Source organism: Monodelphis domestica, chromosome 2 (genome assembly GCF_027887165.1).
Source record: "Monodelphis domestica isolate mMonDom1 chromosome 2, mMonDom1.pri, whole genome shotgun sequence".
Classification (NCBI taxonomy): domain Eukaryota; kingdom Metazoa; phylum Chordata; class Mammalia; order Didelphimorphia; family Didelphidae; genus Monodelphis; species Monodelphis domestica.
This window is the reverse complement of record NC_077228.1, coordinates 273813653-273838497: the sequence shown is the minus strand read 5'-3', so window position 1 is coordinate 273838497 and position 24845 is coordinate 273813653. Positions and strand designations below refer to the sequence as shown.

General features: G+C 34.7%; 1 protein-coding gene across 8 annotated transcripts in view; it reads left to right on the top strand.

Annotated features, from left to right (window-relative positions):
* The window catches only part of SLC26A8 (solute carrier family 26 member 8), a 227765-nt gene that overhangs the window by 96870 nt on the left and 106050 nt on the right, over positions 1-24845 (top strand). For all 8 annotated transcript variants that reach the window (XM_056818124.1, XM_056818123.1, XM_007483767.3 and 5 more), the window contains 5 exons: positions 1396-1543; positions 2388-2501; positions 5482-5559; positions 10668-10763; positions 12452-12558. In XM_056818124.1, the coding sequence (XP_056674102.1) occupies positions 1396-1543; positions 2388-2501; positions 5482-5559; positions 10668-10763; positions 12452-12558 (543 nt within the window). The remainder of the gene's footprint in view (positions 1-1395; positions 1544-2387; positions 2502-5481; positions 5560-10667; positions 10764-12451; positions 12559-24845) is intronic.

Sequence of the window (24845 nt, the reverse complement as noted above, 5' to 3'; positions counted from 1 at the left end):
TTTTTCCTTTTTTTTTTAATTTTATAGTATTTTATTTGATCATTTCCATGCAAAAAAAGGCTATCTTCTAAGGCTTGGGGTCTCTGGTTCTGATCTTGATCAAAGTCTAGCTTTATTGTGAGATTGATCACCTCTCAATAAACCTATTTAGCTTGGAGTTTTGTAGTGGTGTGATACATTTTCACTATAGGAGTGCAACTACTTTATAAAATTAGATATACCTGAACTTGCTGAGGATGTAGGGAAAAATCAAAATATAAATATCCAGGCATTTTCCTCTTTCTAATGAAACAGAATATTTATTTTCAAGACACTTAAAAGATTTACTACAAGCTATTAGCAGTTTAGAGAAAAAAAATTCACAAATCAGACTTAGTCTTACTCCAAGTTTGAACCTTAAGAACAATACCCCAAGTTTGAACCTTAATAACAGTACCCAAATGATTAAAAATAATAATTTAAAATCTAATAACCCATTTGGAAGGTCCCACATATGAAACTACCATGATTCTTGAGGCATAGTGTATCTATTTGATGCTCAAAAATGCCTCTAGAGACCCTCCCTAACTAGCTTTTGAAACTTGTGGTAATTATTACTGAGATCAACTTTGAATTTATAAAACATTCTTCATTGAAAATGACAGGAATTGGCCAATATAGGAATTTATTTTGCCTCACTATGTTTATCTGTTAGAAGGACTTTTCGTTTCTTTTTTTCCAGTGGGGAAAGGGGAATGTAGAGAGAATGTCAGAAGGTGACAAAATAAGTGCTTGTTAATTGAAAAAATCAAATAAACTTAATAATTATGCCCTAGAGAAAATTATAGCACTCTATATGTTTGTGGTATCTTATTTTACACATAACTATCTCACTTAAGCGTCACAAAATCTTGTAAAGCAGTGATTTTTATTCCAAATTTATTAAAATCTAGAGAAAGAATTAACTACTTTAAGAACTAAAACTATACTTTGGGTATTCTTGTTCCCATTTTATTCCTTCCTTCTCCTAGATCATGTAAACTGGTAGGTTGCTCAGAGAGGGTTTTTCTGCTTGCCAATAATGAACATCAAGGAGAGATGTAGAGATGGACAATTTCTTATTCTTCTTTCCAAGTCTTCCACAACACAGCTGTATGGGCCTAATTCTTAACTTGGTGATATAACTAAAATAAGTTTTTTAATTTGTTTTCAAAATTCTTTCATCTGAACAGCATATGTCAGGCCCTTAACACATTTTTCCTTTTGGCATTTAGTACTGGTGTTTGGTGGTCTAAAGTTATAGATGGGGAATCTCAGAAATGGGGTGGTGACTAACTTGTCTCCAGGGTGGTCTATTATTCAATGGTGAAACTTTGGAACTCAAGTTGCTTATTTTCTAATTCTTTTCTTTTGCAGCTTCCTATATCCTGAACCAGTAGAATTGGGGCTTTTGCATTATGTTGTGTGCCATGCCCTCTCCCTGTCCATTGTGAGCTATGTTCTGCTTCTCTTTACAGGCAAGAAGCTTGCTTCTTTGCATAATTACAATATCAATCCTAATCAGGTGAGAACACAGACCCATCTCTACCAATGCTTAACTCATAAATCCTTGACCTCTTTTCTGATCTTGCCATTCAAAAGACCTGACTGTTCTTTTTCAGAGGTTCTATGTAGCCAATATTTCTCTGCTGGATCTTTAATTTCCCTTTCAGGGGATGTTTGTTTCTGCTATCTATGGAATCAAAATGAATTGTCCAGTAGCATTTAAGAGAAAATAACATCAAAGCATCTTTGAATGGCAAAGAACTATTTACTGTGAAGTTATTTGGGCATTATTTCTATTTAAGTCAGAAGATATATTTATCGAGTATAGAATAGAGCTTCTCCATTTTCTACTTGCTTGAATTTCTTCTTTCCCCTCAGTCTTTAGAAATAAAATACCTTAGAGCATTATATAAGAAACCATGCTACTACATCTATTGTCCTTCCAGGGAGACATCACAGAAACTTACCTTAATTTCAGTTTTTTTCCTGGAATCCAAGTGGAGGGATCTTTTTCCAGGATGATTTTTTAGCTGGGAGAATGGGAGTGGAAGAATAGTTACCTCCCCCTCCCTTCTATTTCTAGTATTGTTGTGTAAGAAAGGAAAAGAGCAACAGCTCCATTTAACAACCTTAGAAAATTTCTCTCCACTCAAATATATGCAAAATGAAGATCAGACTTAACTGAGAAAATCAAGTTTGCCATCATTCTTTTTTTTTCTGAGAATACTTAATTCCATTACTAGCCAATAACATAATCAACTTTATCTTGTCACCTAATAGCTAAGAAGTAGGCCTTTTATATATCAAGAGCTGGATTTGGAGACAAATGAATGAGACTTAAAATCTTTACTATTGCTTTACAGGAGTTGGTAGCCATTGGCTTGTGCAATCTTATCAGCTCATTTTTCAAATGTTTTGTGTTTACTTCTGATATTGCCAGAACAGTTATCCAAGAGAAATCAGGTGGGAGACAACAGGTAAGTAAGTTGTTTTTGTTGTTGTTATGTGATTCTCAGGATGAAGTTAGCCTATATTAACAGACCACATGGCTGTATTGAGAAGGACGAAACAGTGTTGCCATGTGAAAGATAGTCCAAGGGAAAACAATGCTAGATAGCATGTGTAATATCATGGTCAAATCTTGGTATAGTGCTTGCCTTTCTATACAATAAAAGTATCTACATAATAGAAAAATGTCCAAGTAAAAGCAATGGTCAACTTTTTTTTCATATAATACTTAATATAGTTAATTCCCTTATAATAATAATTTTGAGACAGATAGCATAATAATCATCAGTCTTGGAATTGTGAAGTCCTGGTTTTAAGTCTTGTATCTGACATATAATATCTTTGCAAATATGAAATATCGTAACCTTTCAGTGTATCAGGCAACTCCTTTACAGTGTGACTAATGTCACAACATGACTGATACATTTACTTGACCTGCTTTGTATAAGGGATATCATATTGCTGCCTTCTCAATGGATGAAGGAAGGGCAGGAAAGAGGGAAAGAATTTTAAACTCAAAATAAAAAAAATTAATGTTTAAATTTTTTTTTCTTAAAAAGCACAAAAAAGATTAGGTTATAACAGAAGAGTTGCCAGTCAAGTCTTGTCAAGAGAATTTTTGCACTGTGTGTTCCTTAGAGATTTTTATTTGAATCACCCAAAAAGAATAACTTGCAATAATAAATGTGTATTCTTTGAATTTAATTATAATAGAATTTTCCATGTAGTATATAAAATTATTGATACTACTTAGATACATTTGTGGAGGGTACATATTGGGGCTATTATTGAGGACTTGAATCTGATATGTCAATATTCCACTTGACTAGTGAAGGCTTCATGGAAAAATTCAAATTCCAATTAAACTTCAATTTATGATAATGCTCATCAACTTTGTTGGTTGGTTGTATCCCCAAAAGAATTTTACCACAGAACTGTAAGGGTTAAACTTAATGGTTGGACAATAACTTTATGAAATTATGTGTTCACCAATATTTATTATATCTCAAGTCAGAAATTTATTTACAAATATTTATGAAATGGAAAGGAAACAATAAAGTAGAGAAATGGGAAGAGGCTAGAAAGATTATCTATCTTAATCCAGGCAGAGATTTATTTGCTCTCAACCAGGAAGGCCAGTAGTGAGTAACCATGGGGTCTCCTCCAAGATGGAAGCTAGTTTCTCCAGAAACTAGGAAAGGAGTCTGCCTTTCACTCACCCCACTCCAAGAGTCAGAGTTCAAGTTGAAGCCAAGCTCCCAGCCCACAATTCAAGTCAAAGTCTCTAGCAAAGCTCTTTCAAAGCTATCTCCATAAGACACTCTTTTCAGACTATCTTCCCTAAGACAATCTGCTCTGAGAGAGTTCAGGGCTTGCTTTTATGGTGCTGAAGGTGTTAACTATTATCAAAGGCCTCTGAAGGTGTCAACTCTGATCATAGGATTCACAAGTATAGAATCCATACCTCTCATCCTCTGAAAGTTTCTGGAGTTGCCACCATTTTAGTTAGTGACTTGTGAACTCCTCCATATAGTTCAAGCTTTTTGTTGGTTCAATCAAAAGGTAGACAAAGGAGAGTTAATCCTGTCTTCAGTCTAGTGAGGAACTAAGTGGAGGGTACTTAAATTAGTGTTATTTCAAGATAGACAACAGAGTAAAGAATTCTCTTTCACAGAACTAATACTAATGATGACTTCCAGCCTGCTTCTCAAAATAATATTTAAACTGTAACAGACATGAAGGATGATATTAATGATACTATTTCTACTATACCAAGGCACTATTTATAATTTGTCTGGAAAAAATGCATTTTGGGGTGTATCTTGGCACAGATTCTAGCCCTGCTTCCTCAACAGAATAAGGAATTACCTTTTTGTAAGGGTTTTTCAAGTAGGGAGTTAAGCAGGCAGTGTGTCTGGTGGTAAGAGTGGGGTAGGTGGATTCCTACATACCAGCAACATATAAGATCTTTGTGCATGAAAGAAGGTATCTCCATAATAAGATAGAAGAAAGTAATTCTCAAAATCCATCACTTCCCACCTATTTTAAATTGAGGAAAAATTGATCAATGGGGACTACAGAGGGGGACTTCTTCCTCCCTACACACTAAAAAAATGCAATCCTTTGTAAATCAAGGACCAACTACATATTAATTAATAAGTGAAAAAGAAAAAGTTTGGTGGAATGAAAGACAGGTCAAGAAGGCAATGCCTTTTAACAAATGGGATGTTTTGTCCACAAATTTGGAGGGAAGAAGAAAAGATTTTAGATATGAGCTAGAAATGACAATTCAAGAGATTTGTTCCTAGATGACTATTTGCAATATCCTTCACTCTTTCTTTATAAAATTATGGCATATTTTCTACATGGTAATATGTACTATAAATAAAATAATACCTTTTATTCATGTAGTTGTAATAATTGGGTTCCCATAATCTATTAGAACACTAGCTTTATACTTATCTTTTTATCAGATTGCTCTGCAGGTGTTTTGAATAACTAGTTTATAGAAATCACAACCAAGCTCCCATTGCATACAATACATGGTAGATGAGAAAGTTGGGAAATTGGAGCTGCCAGTAAAGAGTTTATTTGGATCATTCTAAAATAGGAAGTAGTAGAAATGAAATTGGGAAGGAACATAGGCAGATGTAGAAAATAACAAATGGCTGTTTGAGGCCATAAAGATGAATGGATTTGGACAATGAGATTTGAGGAAATATATTAAGTATTCATAGAGCTTCTGTTCTGTGCCTGGCCTTTGCTCTAGGTACCACAGATAACTGGTAGCATGAGTTCATATCTGGTCTGTGGTGCATGATCACAAACACATCTCTTAAGAAAAACTGATATGCTTCTTTAGTGACTCCAGGAGAAACTGAGGGGGAATGAGCTAGGGGCTGGGTACTTCCTAGTCATTTATCTCTTCAATCTACTTTTTCTGTTCAGTTTGCAGCCCTGATAGGTGCAGGTATAACATTGTTGGTGATGCTGAAGATGGGTCATTATTTCTTCGCTCTGCCTAATGTAAGTGAGAGGGTACCGGAAGCAAACATGTTTTTAAATCAATGTAACAAACCTTCAGAATTGTACCTTCGTTGGACATTTCCTAAAAGATAATGCTTTGTAATTCATGTTTCTGTGGACACGCTATTCAATCTGATTTTCCTTCCCAGATATTCCAGGATGGACTAATATTTTAAATAAGTACCAAATTTGAATCAGTCAAAAAGCATTTATTAAGCAATTACTAAGGGTCAGACACTATACTAAGCACCGGGGATACAAATACAAACAGAAAGATTAGAGCTCCTGCCTTCAAAGAGCATACTTTCTAGTCAGGGAAGAAAATACATAAATGTTATCTGAATGCCAGAACCTCAGGTACAATCAAGGAAATTTCACAGGACTGTGCCACAAAATAAAGAGCAGTTGGAACATCATACTAGGAATTTTATTATTAGATAGAGAGATGAGAGCCAGAAAACCAAATCTCTCTCCAGTTATATATATATATATATATATATATATATATATATATATATATATGTGTGTGTGTGTGTGTGTGTGTGTGTGTACACACAAATATGAAAGTATATTTTTATAGGAAAGTAGTTATAAATATATACAATAGAAAACTATGAGTTAAAAATACCTATGCTTCAGAAATTTCCATCATGGTAAGAATATAGCTGGGCAACTCCCTGGGCTGATTATGATCTGCTCTGGGTATTCTATGTAGTTCACCTATGCAGTCAAGGGTAGGGTACCTGGGAACTCTCTCAGTACCAACACGGGTTTAAATATTAGCTATGAGTCCATAAGTTGTCTTCAGGAGTCCTTATGCTGCCATGTATACATATTTGATAATGGACTATAAATCAGCACATTGCCCTGTACTATAGAGCACAAGTTAGAGATAGGAAATGGAAACTGAATTCTAATCTTATGTCCATCACTAATGTCCTAAGATTTGGACACACAATTTCTTACCTCTCTATGGGGCCTATCATCTTGGCTGGCCCTCCAGGGATGCATAGTGGAGTAATGCTGACTACAAAGCAATCTGTTCCATATAATAGTGTCTGAGAGTCATTGAATCTCACAGTTGGAAGGGATTTTAAAGCTAGTCAAGTCTGACTTCTACCCAGAGTGTGAATTCTTTTTAGAATATTTCTAACAAGTGGTCATCTAACCTCCAGTACTGAGAAATCTGAAGCAATTTCAAATTGCTCTAATTATAAGGAAGTTTAACCTTATCTTCCTTTTAATTTCTGCCTATACTATAAGTCCAACTAGACCAAACCTAATCCCTTTCCCACAGAATGCCCTTCATTTATTCAAACCTAACTATCACAGCTGTCCCTCTTCTTGTTTTCCCTTCCCACTAGGTCTTTTCTTCTCTAGGCTAAACGCTTTCCCACCTCCTCCTCCTAGTTCTTTGAGTATGTCACTATCCTGTATCCTGGTCTCTCACCTCTGTATATTCTCTTGTTTGTCACTGTGGCTTCTACAGTGTAGCATCTAGAACCATGATGGCAAACCTATGGCATGTGTGCCAAAAAGGGCACCCAAAACCCTCTCTGTGGGCTCACCTGCAATCTCCTGCCAGAGTTGGTTACTAGAAAGCCAGAGAGACTCAGGCTGGAGCTGCTACCTTCCCCTTCTCCATAAGTTTGAGGAAATTCTTCACTTCCCCCTCCCCTCTTCCCAGCAGCCAGTGGGAGTGTTTTCTCCTTCTCCTGTCTGGGGTAAGGCTCTGGGTGGGGGGGGTCATATGCTGCATGAGGGGGTGGTGTAGATGGCAGCCTGTTGAGTCTGTGGTGAAAGTGATTTCCAGTGGTAGGATTGGAGAGGAACTAGGTGTGAGGGGAGCATAGCTCGCAGTGTGGCACATAGCTGAAGGGGAGTGTAGTGCTCCAGCCACTCTCCTCACCTTCTCCACACTTACCTCTCATTACCTGCCCCTCCACCCAGCAGCCCAATGGGAGTGCTTCCCCCCCTCAGTGGAAAGGGGGCAGGTAGGGGGCAATGTGGGGGGGCATGGCATGGCACTCAGGCTGGGGGAGTGGGGCCCCACACTCCATCTCTAAAAGGTTTACTATCACTGTCCTAGAATCAGATGCAATATCAATGGTCTAATGAGGATGGACTATAACAGAAACACTACCTCTTTAACTCTGGATACTTTACTTTTATTTTTTCAGCTTAGTTTTGCTCTAGTTTTTTCATGGTCATATTACACTGCTGAACTTAGAATTTAATCAGACTCCTCGAGCTTTTTCACATAAACTGTTTTCTAGTCATGCCCTCCCCCATTTTAGAAATATAAAGTAGGTTTTTAGCTCAAGTGCAGGATTTGGAATTTATCAGTTTGAGGGGATCAAGATTAAGACTAGTGTCATATGAAGATTTGATTAGTGGTCCATCTAAGCTTTCATCTAATTAATAAAAATCTGAATAGTCTTGTGAACCTCCTTTAGAGACCAACCTACAACTGACATTAATTCATTAATCAACATTGTTAATGAACATAACTGTTTCATATCTATGTAACTGAACTATATCCAGGCCTCATCACTCCATCTTTCCCAGAAGGATCACATGACAGATTTCTGCCAAATGTGTTATTGAAAGCCACTTTTAATATGTCTCCTAAATTTTTTTCTTGATTGATGTGCCATAGTAAAAAGAACCCTGTCTCTTGAATTGGAATTAATTTAAATGCTGACTCTAATGCTTTTCTCCTTGTGTGACCATATAGATAAGTCACTTAACCTGCCTTTGCCTCTGTTTCCTCATTCATAAAATAAAGAGATTGGAATAGATGGTTTTTGAGTCCTCTTTCCCCTCCAGAGCTTTAGAACCTATATGAACCCTGTCAAGAAGGGAAATGAGTTTTGTCTCTTATAACTTCATAGAATCATAGAATTTCAGTTTCAGGGGAGCTCAGATGCTGAATAATTTAACTCATACCTGTATAAGAATCTTTTGTTCTTAATGAGCAATGTCTTGGTTTTAATGAACTCATGTCAACACTTTTCTAAATGCTTATGAATCATCTCTAGTTTTACTTAGGATTTATGATTATTATATTATTTAACATATCATATATCACATGTGATATATTGTTGTTATTATTCAGCTCTAGAATTGTACCAGGGATTGACACTAGTCAATAAGTATCCATTTAAATGATCTATTTTTTTCCTCTTTATGAAAATTGGAACAATATTTGCCTACTTCCAGTCTTATGGCATGTCTCTTACTTGGCACAATTACTCAAAAGATTATCAATAGCAACTCTGTGATTGTTGAGTTCTCTCAGAACCCTGGGATGTAGCATATCTGGACAAGGTGATTTGAACTCAGTGAGAGCCAACTGCTTCACTTATGTTTGGTTTTGATTTGTTATTTTTATTTTCATTCTGTCCTTTCCAAGGTCATTGTCCTTGACAGAGAAAACTGAAGCAAAATAAGAGATGAATATTTCTCCCATCTCTTTTTAATCTATTATTATTCTACTCTTACCACAAGCAGATATCATATCCCTTCCTTGATTTTCCTCTTCTTCTCAACACATTTGAAAACGTATAATAATTCTCATAGGAATACCTTCATTTACTTCCTTTATAGCTATTTCTCCCAAAATAGCTTGTTTGCACACTGAATGGCATTTCCCAAAATGGGAGTGAATGTTAACAGTACTTCTTCAAATTATAACTGAACGAAGTTGAACCAGCCAGTTCCAGATGGTGAAATGCACATTACAATGGGACAGGAAGCTTTCTTTGTGGCCTCTGACCTATTGTAACCAAAAGACCTATCTGAGACTGTTTTAGATTAATAACAATGTGAGAAAGGTGAAATTGAACTCATCTTCCCACTCTTTATTTCTCAACCCCCTGAACCATCTTCACAATTCACTTCTGTCACTATCTTTGGTGACACACTTTTTGTTTTCTATGCAACATGGGACAAGTTAATAATTCCTTTTCAATCGTAATAGTACTATTCTGTGGTTGTAAGAAGCAGGACCTCAGAAAACACTTAAGGAATTCACTGAGGTACATTGCTGAAAAAAAAACCTTTGCTAATGTTGGTGTTAAACATAGAACACCACCCATTTTATAGACTAACCATCCTACATCAAACCTTCACTATATGTAGTTAAGTTTTGATTTGTGGGACATTATTTGACCTTTGATATACCTAAATTAATGGAGTTAGACAAGTTACATTTCCACTATATTAAGCTCAGTGGCCTCTTTAAAGACTGAGGTTATCTTGCTGTATAGACAGTTAGCAAGCATTTGCTATGTGCCAGGCACTGTGCCAAGGTGCCCTGATAGAAGACCATAACCAGGAACATGATCTGTTATTAAGTGGATCAGTGAAGATCCTTGTTCTTTCCTACCTCTTCTCCAAGCCAAATTTTCTCAAGAATTCCCTATCTTATTTATCTTCTTTCTTTTTGCAAATTTTGAGTAGCTGGGAGATTTCTGCTAGAAAGAACATGAGGTAATTTCTGATTGCCTATTCTTTGTTGCTGTGTGTGTGTGTGTGTGTATGTGTGTGTTCCATTTTTAATAATTCTTCTTTCCTACCCGATATACCAGTTCGCCTGAGGACTCTGGGAAAATTTGACTATCACCATTGATGGTAGTAAAGTTGACTCCTATTACCAAACAAAGTATGTAGGAGAGATGAGGCTGAACAAAAGAAAAGAAATGTTAAGCCAGACTAGCAATATCATGAAGTCAAGAAAATATTAGCCTAAAGTAGCTTCAGTTCTTTTCTTAGATATTGATGTTGTTTTTGTGATAATTTAATTTAAATAAAAGAGGAATTGAAACTACTTTATAGTTTTCTTTGCTAATAGACTTTCTCTAAAAATTATCACCTCACCCAAGGGGCGTGATTATCTCTAAATAATGTGGATAGCCTAGAGTTGAGAAACACAATGACTATCCAAATGCTCATGAAAGTATACTCTGAAGTTTAGATCTTATATTAACATGAAATATATCTGAGTGGCATTTTCATTTTCCTCTTGGAAGTTCCCTTTTGGAGAGTATGAAGTTTCACCACTGAAGGAGGAGGAAACTGAGCAGAATTTCTTTTCTTCCCAACAGGCTGTACTTGCTGGTATTGTTTTGAGCAATGTCTTGCCCTTCCTTGCAACTGTCATGGACCTTCCTGATCTGTGGAAGCAGAACCAGCATGACTTTGTAAGTATTGGCTTAGAAAGGTCAGAGCAGATAAAGGTATTTTAGAATGTGAAAATAAATAAAGAAAAGAGAGTGGACAAAAGATCTAAGCCCTAATTTTAAAGAGGATCATAAAATCTTTAAAAAAGTAAAATGGTGCAGTGATGAGAGAAAGGTAATGGGCAAGACCTCTCAAAACTTCTTTGAATATTCTTGCTAGTTATGAATGTAGCAAAATAATTATGTGTTTGATATTAGGACAGCTGGGTTCCAATCCAACATGAAGGGCATGATACACATGACATGTACAAATACTCAAATTTAATCAGTTCAACAACATTTCAAGAGAGGTAAGTCATGTTCCTAACAGAATATCATTGCAAGAATGAGGGCAGGAGTACACTAACTAACAGATCATCTTCCTGGTGCATTCTGCTCTCACTTCAGTCCTCATTGAACCCAAGCTGCAGTGTCAGTGGCTATTGATGTTGGATGGGAGTCTGTGAGGTCCCCAACTATTGTGGGAAATAGCATTGAATTGAAGATCAAACTAGCAGGGTTCAAATCCCATCTCTACTACTGATTGTCCATTTGACCTTGGGGAAACCTCTTGATCATTTGTCTGCTAATATTGAATTAGATTATTTCTTCCAGCTTTAAATCCTAACAATCCTACCTGTGCTATCTACCTCACAGGATAGGCATGAGGAAAGTATTTTGCACACCTTGAAGAGCTTTATAACTTTTCCAAGAAAATATACACTCATTGGATCTTAAAATTAGAAAGGTCCTTAGAGGCCTCCTAATCTAGCTCCTTCCATTTGCAGATAAGAAAACTAAGTTCAGAGGGGTTAAGTAATTTGACCAAATTCCCACAATAAGCTAGGGGTAGAGTAGGGATTTAGCCAAGGTCTTCTGGTTAGAAATTCATTGTTCCTCCTTCCATGAAAGAAAGAGAGAGAGAGAGAGAGAGAGAGAGAGAGAGTGAGGGAGAGAGAAGAGAGAGAGTGAGGGAGAGAGAAGAGAGTGAGGGAGAGAGAAGAGAGAGAGAAGGAGGGAGAGTGAGAGAGAGAGAGACAGAGACAGACAGAGAGACAGAGAGAGAGAGAGACAGAGAGAGAGAAGAGAAACTAAGAGAAATAAAGGAGTAAAGCACGGCCACACTGAGTGTTTGTAGAAAGTTATTTTTCTAGCACAAGACTAAGAATTACTTGCAAGAGCAGTGACAAATTAAAGTTTCAAAAAAAAAAATTTTTTTTTTTTGCTTATACCTGTGATTTCAGTGTTGTTGGAAACTCCCCAGGTGAAAACTTTTCTAATGAAGCCAAAGAGCAACTCCAGTGTATTATTTTTTTGAGAACCTGGAGGCGCTTAGAAGTATGTCTTCAGTCACTCTTTTGTTAGTATGTGTCAGAGGTCGAATGTGAGCCCAGGCGTTCTGGACTTCAAGGACTCCTGGCCTTTGTAGGAGACTTGGCATAGTGGAGGAATCATTAGATGAGGCCAGATTCTAGTCCTGTCACTTACTAGCACTGTAACCTTGGGCAGAGAAGTTCACCTCTGGCCCAAGGCAATATAAAGAAGTTAGATCAAATGAACATCTACGGCCCAGCTCTCTGAGAACATAAGATAAAGTGGAAAGTGTTGTGGGTAATATCTATGTCATGTTTGCTCATGGTCTTCCTTCTTTCCTCTTCCTTTCCTCCTAGGTGATTTGGATAGTGACATTTCTTTCGGTGCTCTGCTTGGGACTGGACATTGGGCTGCTTATTTCAGTAGTGTTCACCTTCTTCATCACCACTGTCCAGTCGCACAGGTACTTTGTCTCAGTGAGCAGGAGGTTAGGCAAGGTAGGCAGTTGCCTAGGGCATAGTACACAGGGGGGCACTACAAGGGACACTTTATAATATTACTTTTTAAAAGGGTATATATAGTTAATGCAAGAAAATTGTTATCTGTGGCTTAAGTTATTTATTTGGGATGTGTTAGGTCTTCTGTGTTGCAAAGAAGACCCAAAGGCATCTGTTGGAGAATAAAACATCTACTGAGGCCTAGGACACTAAAGGAAGCCAACTGTAGAGGTTCTCTTTGTCCTTTGAAGTGAACTAGTGAAAATGAAGTAACCTAAACATTTAAGTAACTTATGCCTTCTTACACTATATTTTTTGTACAGAACAAAATTCTTGCAGAGTTGAGTATGGTACATGGAGTACAAATCATGCATCTAACAATGAACTCTAGAACATTGCCATTGTTAAGGAAACAAGTTACTTATAACTTTTACCTACAGCAATATGTGCACTTTTACTCTTTAAACAGATAATAACTATTCATGGATGTAAACAAATAGAGAAGGAAAGCACCATTTAAAACTTCTGAGTCTACTGTGTATTTAGTAGCACTGTGTATTTAATATCATCATTGGTGGAAGCAAAACAAAATGAAATATTTGTGAGGGTCATATTATGAAGAGCATTTCGGTTCTCTGAGAGCTAAAGAGAAGTTTTAAATTGGGATGAGTTATTTTTGGTCACTCTTGGAATTATAAAAGCAAAGAAAAACAACATTGTCCCTTTTTTTAACCTTTTTATACAACTAGATAGTCATGCTGTGCTTTAAATGATGTAAAAACAATTATCTACTGTTAAGTACCTAAAAGAAAAGACATTAAGATTTTTACAAAAATGGTTAACAAGAGACTTGAATAATATCATTTTAAAAAAAAGGAAACCTGTTTGCAGCACATTTAACTGCATTCTTAGGTCACAATTTATTTAGCTGTTCCCCAATCAATATTTTGTTTCCAATTCTCTTCTATCACAAAGAGTGCTGTTGTAAATATACATTTTGTTATATTTGAAGACTTTCCTTTCGTTAGTGACCTCCTTGGGTAATTGAAATCAGAAGTGGAATGGTCAAAATTTACATTTTAGCCATTTTATTTGTATAACTCCAAATAAGTTGGCAAAATGGTTGTGCCAATTCATGGTTCTACCAACATTGTACTAGCATGTCTGCCCAATTGCCCATGACTCCTCTAGTGCTGACTATTCTCATCTCTTGTCAGTTTTGCCAATTGGCTATATATGAGGTGAAACTTGAAGGTTGTTTTAGTTTGCATCGTTCTTATTTTTCATGATTTGGAGTATCTTTTCAAATGGCTGTTGATAGTTTTCATTTCTTCTTTTTAAAAATCCTTATTTTCCATCTTAGAATCAATACTAAGTCTGAGTTCCAAGGCAGAAGAATGATAAGGGTTAGAAAATTTGGATTAAGTGACTTGTCCAGTGTCACACAGTTAGGAAGTGTCCAAAGCCACATTTGAACCCAGGATCTTCCATCTCCAGGTCTGGTTTATTATCTACCACATCACTCAGCTGTCATGTAATTCTTCTTTTGAAACTTTTTTTTTCCCACATCCTTTTCCCACTTATCTACAGAACAGATTCTTAGTAAGTCCTTGTTGAATGACTGACTAATTGATAATCACTCATCTCTCCAATGAAGAGAGGGAGGCACATTTTTCCAGCTATTCACTGGAGCTCAATTTAGTCATTATAATCTCACAGCATTCAGTTTTAGCATTTTTCATTTATATTGTTATCATTGTTTATATTGTTTTCCTGTTCCTGCTTACTTAATTCTTTATCAGTTCATGTGGGTCACTCTGTAATGAGTAACTTTATGCTAGTTATTTCTTAGAGTACATTAATTGGTGTAATTACATTACACCAATGTACAAAAGATTGTTTAGTCATTCCTTAATCAATGTGCATCTACTTTGTTTCCAGCTGTTTGCTGCTACAAATGTGTTGCTATGAATCTTTTTGTTTACATAGAATCATCCTATCTTCGGACTTATTGAGGTATATGGTGGAATTTGGAATATCTGGGCCAAAAGATATTGCTTATTTTAGTCCTTTTTTTAGCATAATCCCAAATTGCTTTCCAGATTTCTTGTACCAGTTCAGAGCTTTACCAATAAGGTATCTGTATTCCTAATGTTCCAACATTGACTATTTCAATTTTTTGTCATCTTTATCAATTTTCTGGGTAAGTTGAAGCTTCAGAGATATTTTTGTTATAATAATGATAATAATAATATATATATCAAACATTTGTATAGTACTTTTAGGTTTACAAAACACTTTACAAATATCTTATTTTATCCTTACAACAACCCCAAGTGTAAGTATTTCAATTTTTGAGATGGAAATCAGAGCTTAAATGACTTGCCCCAGAGTCATATAACTAATATTGGAGGCTGGATTTTTATTTTTAATTTAAAAAATTTTAATAATAAGTTCCCACATATTTTCCAAAATTATATCATCCATATTATCTCCCTCTCTTCTTCCCTCTGCCTTCCTTGAACTGACAAGCAATTCAAACTGGGTCATACATGTATTATTGCGCAAAACATTTCTATATTATTCATTTTTGTAAGCAAATAATCTTATAAAACAAACCCCCTCAAATATACATCCAAATAAACAAGTGATAAATCATATGTTTTCATCTGCATTTCTATTCCAACAGTTCTTTCTACTCTAATAGTTCTTTCTCTGGAGGTAGATATTCTTATTCATAAGTCCTTAGAATTGTCCTGTTTTGTTTTGCTGTTAGTTGCAAAGTCTATCACATTTAATAATTTCACAATATTGTAGTTATTGTGCATATATTCTTCTGGTTCTTTTTATTTCATTCTGTATCAGTTCATGTGGGTCTTTCCAGCTCTTTCGGAATTATCCTGTTCATCATTCCTTATAGCATGATGGATTTCCATCACCATTATATATGGCAATTTGTTCAGCCATTCTCCAATCAAAGGAAATCCCTTTAGTTTCTAACTTTGCCACCACAAAAAGAGCAGCTATAAATATTTTTGTACAAACAAGTCCTTTCCCAATTTTTTAACTCTTTGGGAATATAGTAATGGTTTTACTGGATCAAAAGGTATGCATTCTTTTATAACCCTTTGGGTATAATTACAAATTGCCTTCCAGAATAGTTGGATCACTTCCTAACTCCACCAGCAATGTATTAGTGTCCCAGTTTTGCTAAGTTCCCTCCAACATTAATCATTTTCATTTACTGTCATATTGGTCAATCTGATAGGGGTGAGGTGGTACCTCAGAGTTGTTTTAATTGACGTTTCTCTAATGACGAGGGATTTAGAACATTTTTCATGTGGTTATTGATAGCTTTGATTTCTTCATCTGAAAATTGCCTATTTTTATCCTTTGATCATTTGTTAATTGGGGAATGACTTGGATTTCTATAAGTCTGACTTAGTTCTTTATATATTTGAGAAATGAGATCTTTATCAAAGAAATGTATTATAAAAATTTTCTCCAGTTTGTTGTTTCCCTTCCAATCTTGGTTGCATTGGTTTTGTTTGTATAAAATCTTTTAAATTTAATATAATCAGGGAGCAGCTGGGTAGCTCAGTGGATTGAGAGCCAGGCCTAGAGATGGGAGGTCCTAGGTTCAAATCTGGCCTCAGCCACTTCCTAGCTGTGTGACCCTGGGCAAGTCACTTGACCCCCATTGCCTAGCCCTTACCACTCTTCTGCCTTGGAGCCAATACACAGTATTGACTCCAAGACGGAAGGTAAGGGTTTAAAAAAATATTAATTTAATATAATCAAAATATCAATATCACTCTTTATGTCAAAATCATGGTGTAGGGTTTGAGATATTTATCCTTTCCTTATATTTGCCATACTGTTTTCTAGTTTTCCCAGCAATTTTTGTCAAATAATGAGTTCTTATCCCCAAAGCTGGGATCTTTGGGTTTATCAAACACTGGATTGCTGAGGTCATTTATCCCTAGTCTATTCCATTGTTCCACCCTTCTATCTCTTACCTAGTACTGTATAGTTTTGAAGATACTGCTTCATAGTATAGTTTAAGATCTGGTACTGCTAGGCCACCTTCCTTCACATTTTTTTAAATTAGCTCCCTTGATATTCTTCAAATTTTGTTCTTCCACATTAATTTGTTATAATTTTTTCTAATTCTAAACAAATGTTTTCTGGTAGTTTGATAGATATGGCACTGAATAAATAGATTAATTTAGATAGTTTTGTAATTTTATTATTTTTTTCAATTCATAATCACATTTATTTTTAATTGAAATTTTTTATTTAATTAATTAATTTAGAATATTTTTCCATGGTTACATGATCTTTCTCTCCCCTCCTTCCACGTCCCCACCCTCTGACAGAAGCTCAATTCCATTGGGCTTTACTTGTGTCCTTGATCAAGACCTATTTCCATATTATTGATAATTGCACTAGAGTGATCACTTAGAGTCTACATCTCCAATCATATCCCCAACAACCCATGTGATCAAGCAGTTGTTTTTCTGTGTTTCTATTCTCACAGTTCTTTCTCTGGATGTGAATAGCGTTCTTTCTCATAAGTCTCTCAGAATTGTCCTGGATCATTGCATTGCTGCTAGTAGAGAAGTCCATTACATTCGATTGCCATTTTTATTATATTAGCTTGACCTACCCATGAACAATTAATGCTTTTCCAATTGTTTAGACCTAGTTTTATTTGTGTGAAAACTGTTTTGTAGTTGTGTTCATATAATTTCTGTGTTTATCTTGACAAATAGATTACCAGCTATTTTATATTGGCTATAGTGATTTTAACTGGAATTTCTCTAACTCTTGATGCTGAGTTTTGTTGGAAATATGTAGAAACCTCTATCCTTTGATTAAGAACTCTTCTCCTAACAAAGCTGTGTCATATATCCATTTTGATCTTGCTGTGGTATGAGGCATAAGATGTCTTTTTAAGACTAATTTATGCCAAGGTGATTTCCAATTTTCATTTTAGTCATTTTTGAGTATGAATTTTTTCCCTAAGTAGTTTATTTTCTTGAGTTTTTTTAATTAATTTATTTTCGATTCTTGCTTAGTTTGTTTCACTGTCCTACTTTCCTCTGATTTAGACAATACCAACTAGCCTTGGTTTAGGTTTTAAAGATTACTGTTTTATTGTATTGTTTGAGATCTAGAAATGCCTTTTCTTTTTTTTATCCTTATTTTTATTTTCCTCTTAAGATGCTATATTTTTTGACCCTTTACTAAATGAGTTCTATTTTATTGTCTAGATTGGTAGTTTGGTCTAGAAGCAAATCTGTAAATTGTTTTCAATTGTATTTTTAAAAATATTGACATATTTCAACCATGAGCAATGAATATCCCTCCAATTGCTTAAGTCATTCTTTTTTTCTTTAAAGAGCATTTTATAATTGTATTTATATAAGATTTTAGGTTGTTTTGGCAGATTGATCACATGATATTTTATACATTTTGTGGTTATTTTGAATAAGATTTATCTTTCTCCTACTATTTCCTGATTTTATTATTATTTTATAGAAATGCTGATAATTCAGTGAGATACAGATTGTTTTGCCTGATTTTCTGGAGTTTTCTAAGTAAACCATTATATTTTCTCTAAAAAGGGGTAATTTATCTCCTTTTTTTGTTTATTATTTTAACTTCATTCTCTTAGCTTATTGCTCTCACTAACATTTCTAGAACTTTGGTTATGTTTGTCCTTAATTTTCAAAGAGAACAAATAACATTATGGGTGATGTCTTGATTTCTGCATGAATTAATTAATTAAATGAAGCAGAGTCTATATCAGATTATAGTTGATAAAAAGGCATCTTTGTTATGCTTCTATATTTTTTGAAAAAGTTTCCAGCATTACCCCATTGCAAATAATGCCAACTTTTATTTTTTGATATATACTTTTGAATAATATTTAAAATGGCCCTTCTATGCCTATGCTTTTTAGCATTTAAGTAAAGATTGGTATTGTACTGTGTTAAAGGTTTTTCCTATATTAATACAATTGTGGTTGGATGGTGTTGTTTTTATGTGAATTTGATGTGGTTAAATTATATTCATTGTTTTACTAATGTTAAACTATCTTTCCATCCTTAACATAAATGCATATTATTGTATTGATTTAAATAGCTAAGTCTATCACATTTGATCATAGTTATAGATTGCTCTTATTGGGTAAAATGCTTTCCTGTCCTGCTTATTTCACTTTGCACTAGTTCATATAAGTTTTTTCAGGTTTATTACATATTTTTTGTAGGTAATCATCTATTTCTCTCAAATTTTCAGATTTTTTGTAATATAATATATAATTAATTTAAATAAGAGAATTTTTCTATTTCACCTGGTTTTTATTTTGATAATTTAATTTTCATCTTTTTCTGGTCCTATTAGTTCTTAAGGTAGATGAATTGCTAGTTTTTTAAAAAGAACCTCCTTTTAATTTTACTTTCATTTATTTATATATATATATATATGTACATATATATATATATATGTGTGTGTGTGTGTGTGTGTTTTAAAGCAACAGCAACAAACCAATGGGCCATAAACTACAGAGAATCAGTTTCATTAATTTTTTTTTTCTGGATAACTTTATTTATATTTTTTGTATGGGAGGTTTCTTTGCAAGTTGAATATTCAAATTGCCTCTGAATTTTTCCCTCTATGAATATTTCAAATGTCACTCTCTTATTGAAGGGCTTTTTTTTTTAAGATCAGGCTTAACTTTATTGGACACATTGTTTTGAATTACAACATGAGGTTTTTAGAAGGGACTGTTGGAATATGCTTTTAGGAATATACTGTTGCATTCTCTTGAATTTTTTAAGACTAGAATACACTTGGGTTATTGGATTTGAAATTCTTCCCTTCGTATTTTATAAGTTGGATAGTATCTTGGCTTCTTATAAAAATTATTAATAAAATTGTGAAATTTTACTACTATGTGCCTTAAATTTCACATCTGGGGTTTTTCCTTGGCAGTGATCTATGGGTTCATATTGATTAGTTCTTTATTGTCCCTATTCTGTTTGGGATAGGTCTCTCTTTTTTAAACTCTTATCTTCTGTCCTAAAACTGATACTAAATATCAATTCCAAGGCAGAAGAGCAATAAGGGGTAAGAAATTGGGGATAAATGATTTGCCCAGAGTCTTATAGCACTGGCTCTCTATCTGCTGAGACACCTAGCTGACCTAGATCTCTTATTTAAAAGGGGTCTGGCACATATACAGAGTGCTAGAGTATATTGCCATTCTTGGCCATTATAAATTCCCCACATGGAGGAGGCTATAGGGCCTATTTCCTGGAAAGACATGATCGATCTTAGCTGAAAAATGATAGTGTAAATAAATGTACATTTATACTCACAATTAAATTAATGATTGTAGTATGCTTATAAACTGTGTGATGCTTACTTAGTACTTTGCCACTTTATCACTATCACTAATCCTTTTGATAATACTTTCTTCTCTACAGAATTATTTTGTATTTACTTCTCTGAATACTTGCTATCTCTCCCTTAGTAAATACCTTTATGAGGGAGAGTCTTTCCTTTTTATCCTTATATCCTCATTACCTAGAATAGAACCTGGCATTAAATAAATGGTTTTTTGAGTTGAATTAAATCACTGTGGAAGTGGAAAATTATTGCATAAATGATGATATTTCAAGGTAATAGAGGCATGCTCAAGCCAAAATGGCAGAGTAAAAGATTCTTAGCTCACCTCAACCCTCCACACACTCATAAAAATGAAAAGAAATCAACGCAAAACAAACAAAAGGAAGAGTAATACATTTCCCTGGGGGAAATGACAGTAGCACAGGCAGAAGCACAGAATCTGTGTGAACTGACAGAATGTGGACTGACCCAACATACCACTACTCAGTTAAAGGCAACGAAGTGGTAGAATGGGAATGAGAACCACTTGGGACAGGTAGCAAAGGCAGAGCAACATATATCCATGTGACAGTAAAGCACCTAAGGCAGTGAAGTTGCAGAGTGGATAACCAGGCCCATCTAAGCCACTGGGCACAGGTAGCAAAGGCAGAGCAAGCATAAGAGCAATGGACTTCCACATGTCCTGAGGCAATGAAGTGGCAGAGTGCCTGAGGCAACAAAGCAGGAGAGCAGGATATCAGCTAAAGCCAAGTCAGTTGGCAAGGATAGTGAAGCAACAGATCAGAGACCAGCCCAACCCTTAGATAATAGGAGAACTGACAGCATGAGGAGTGGAACATACCTGTATAAAACAGGTGCAAGCTTCTGAAAAGCAAACCAACAAGGCCACTCCTTCAACAGATAACTGGGAATCAAAGGCAGCCAGGCCTTTACTTCTTATTACTAGAGAAGAATGCTAATACTAAAACTAATTACCAAAAGGCAAAGATACAAGATGACCTTAAAAAGTAACTTTTGTGACAAGGAAGAACAAAATATGAACTCAGAAAAGGACAATAATGCCAAAAAGGGAACATGTAAAGCCTCAAAGAAAAGAGCAAAAGAATGCCAGGCCTCAAAAGAACCTCTGGAAGAACTGGGGGGAAAAACCTAGAAAGTCAAATAAGAGAATTGATAGACAAATTTCACTGAAGAAATCAACTCCTTAAAAATTAGAATTGGACAAAAAGGAGATAGAAGCACAAAAATGAATGATGCTGAAGAAAACAACTTCCTAAAGACTAGAATGGAGCAAATGTAAATGGAGGCAAACAAAACAAAACGTTGAAGAAACAACTCTTTGTAGAGTAGAATTGGCCAACTGGAAAAGGAAACATAAAAATTCAAGGAAATATAAGTTCTTAAAAATTAGAATTGGGCATATAGAAGTTAATGAATCTAAGAGACATTAGGAAACAAGATGAAATCAAGAGAATTTAGAAACAGAAGAAAATATGAAATACTGCACAGGAAAAATAACTGAATTGGTAGAGAGATCTAGGATGGAGAATCTACAAATCAATGGAATACCTGAAAGCCATGATCTAAAAAAGAGCCTAGACATCATATTATAAGAAATCATTAGAGAAAACTGCCCTGATGACATAAAACAATAGAGAAAATATAAATGGAAAAAATCCACCAATCACTTCCTGAAAGATCTCAAAATAAAGCATCCCAAGAATATTATATCCAAATCCCAGGACTCCCAGGTAAAGGAAAAAATACCTCAAGTAGCCATAAGGAAACAATTCAAATATTATGAAGCCACAGACAGTACTACATAGGAATTAGCAGCTTCTACATTAAAGGCCCAGAAGCTATGGACCATGGTCTTTTGAAAGGCCAATAATCCAAGACTACAAACAAGAATTACATACCAACAAAACTGAGCATAATCCTTTAGGGACAGGGGGAATTGATATTTAATGAAATAGAGGACTTTCAAATTTTCCTGAACAAAAGAAACAGCTGAAAAGAAAATTTGATGAACAAATTTGATACTCAAGAATCATAAAAAGGTCAAGTAAAAATCTAAGTGTTTCAATAGAATTGAATTGAGTGCATTCATACCTGGGAAGGTGATAAGTAGGATACTTGTAGTATTTAAAGTACTCAAGATTTCTAAAGTACTTAAGATACTTAAGAACTTTGTCATTAGTAGGGCAATGGGAAAAGACATACATAGAAAGGGGAAAGAGAATAAGCTGAATAGGATAGGTTGATATCTAAAAAATAAAAAAATCAAGGGACAGGAAAGAGGAACACACAGGAGAAGAGAAAAGTAGAAAGATATGTACATAAGAGTCAGTACAATGGAGGAGAAAGTAATAGGGTTGGGGGTGGGCAATGCTTGAACCTTTCTGTCATTAGAATTAGTTCAAAGTGGGACCATCACCCACAGTCAGTTATAGAGAACTACCTTACCCTGCAGGGAAGTAGGAGAGAAGGAAGAATTAGAGAAGGAAGAGAAATAAAAGAGAGGCAGTGATTAGAAGCAAAATATCTTTGAACAGGAGAGAGAAAAGGGTAAATGGGAAAAATAAGATGGAGGGAAGTATACAATTTTTAATTATACTTGTGAATGTGAATTGGATGAATTATCCATAAAATGGTAAAGAATGGAAAAATGGATTAAAAATTAGAATCCCATAATATGCTGTTTATAAGAAACACATTAAAACACATATAGAGCTAAAGTAAGGAGCTGGAGCAGAATCTACTATACCCAAGTTAAAGAAAAAAAGTCAGAGATACCAATTATGATATCAGGCAAAGCAAAAGTAAAAACTGATCTAATCAAATAAGGAAGGTAATTAGATCTTAATAAAAGGCACTCTTAGGCACTGAAACCATATCAATACTAGACAAAAGTAAACCAAATGTTATTGCATTTAAATTCCTAAAAGATAAATTACACAAATTAGAATAGAAAATAGATAGTAAAACTTTGCTAGTAGGAGACCTTAATCTTCTCTCTCATAAGTAGATAAATCCAACAAAAAAATAAACAAGATAGAAGTTAAGGAGGTAAATAGAGCTTTAGAAAAGTTTGATGTAATATACCTCTGGAGAAAACTGAATGAGAAAAGTAAGGAATATACCTTTTTTTAAACAGTATGTGGCATCATCACCAAAAGTGTTCATATAAAAAAGTTTACAGAAACCAAATAACCAAATGTAGACAAGTAAATATTAAATGTATCCTTTTCAGATGCATAGTGCAATAAAAATGACATTCAACAAAGAGCAGCAGAAAGACTAAAAACTAAATGGAAATTAAATAATCTCATCCTAAGGAATGAACGGATCAAAGAACAAATCACAAAAACAATCAACAATTTCATTCAAAGAAAATGACAATGATGAGACAATATACCAAAATTCATGGGATATAGCCAAACCTATACTTAGGAGGAAATTTATATCTCTAAATGCTTAAGTCAATGAAATTTACATTTATATTTACAAAGTATTTTACATGCAAATCTGACCATGCCACTTACCTACACAATAAGTTCCAGTGGTTTATTCCTCTGTTGCATCTTGGACAAAATTGTTCCTCCTCCTTGTAAAGTATTTCACAACCTGACCCCACACTCTGCAGTCTTTTTATGTATTATTTGCTTTCATGAGCTCTGTAATCTACCTATGGACCTTTTCTGTTCATCACACATGATACTTTATTCTTTATCAGCATGCTTTTGCCCTGGTCTGGGATGTATTATCTTCTTCCTGTAAAAATTAAAATTAATGTGCAATAATTAAAATATTATATTAAAAAGATCTATTAATGATCATTAGTCATAAAGGAACAAAAAGGTAACAAAATAAAAAACAAAAATGACGTGCCCATAGATAATCAACCTGTTCAAAATCCCCACTTACCACCACAGTTGCTGAGGGAATTAAAGAGCCGGAACCAGCCACCCCACTGCCTAATATCCCCTGTCTACAGGAAGTAAGTAACAACATGAAGTCAGTGGGCTCCCAGGAAATGGAGTTTTTAGGGTAACAGATTTCCAGTTATACATCCCCCCCGATGATCATTGGAAGACTGGTCTCCCCAATTGATCATTTAACATAATCAACTTTTAAATTACAATAATTTGGGGATAAAAGGGAAAAAGAACAAACCAATGATTGCTAGGTGCATTGACAAAAAGTTAAATAGCAAGCAATCCCCTTTGGCATAAGAGTATACATACAAAAACAAATGCATTCAACTGCACACAATTCAAATCACCACATCCCAAAGTTCACTCTGGGTCTTCTGATGCAGTGTATGGTCTGTACAGGCATCTTCATGGTGCCTTCTCCAAGCAGTTCACTTTCTGGATTTGGAGAGGAATCATGTTTCTTATCCTGAAATTTCTCTCAAAAGAATTTAAACTTTGCATTTTAGAATAATAATACATTCCCTCCTGAGGAAGATGTTGAAAAACACAGGGATCACTTAGGGATGCATGACTGATTTATGAGGTATATGAATCAATTAGAAAGAGAAATTAAAAAAAATAAAAATCCAAATAAAAGAGAAAAAATAAATTGTGGATGAAATATAAAATATCAAAGACTAATGTATAAAAAATCTAAGTAAAGGAAAAATAAACCTATAACAGATCCTTGAATCAGGGCCCAATCAAAGTGATTTAAGCAATTATGCACTTACCCAATCTACTACAGAAAATTTGCCACACTATCAAAGATAGAAAAGAACTAGATTATAGGAACCAGAATGAAGCCAGAATTATCAATGTTATGTATATGATATAGAGTGTGTGGTGCAATGAAG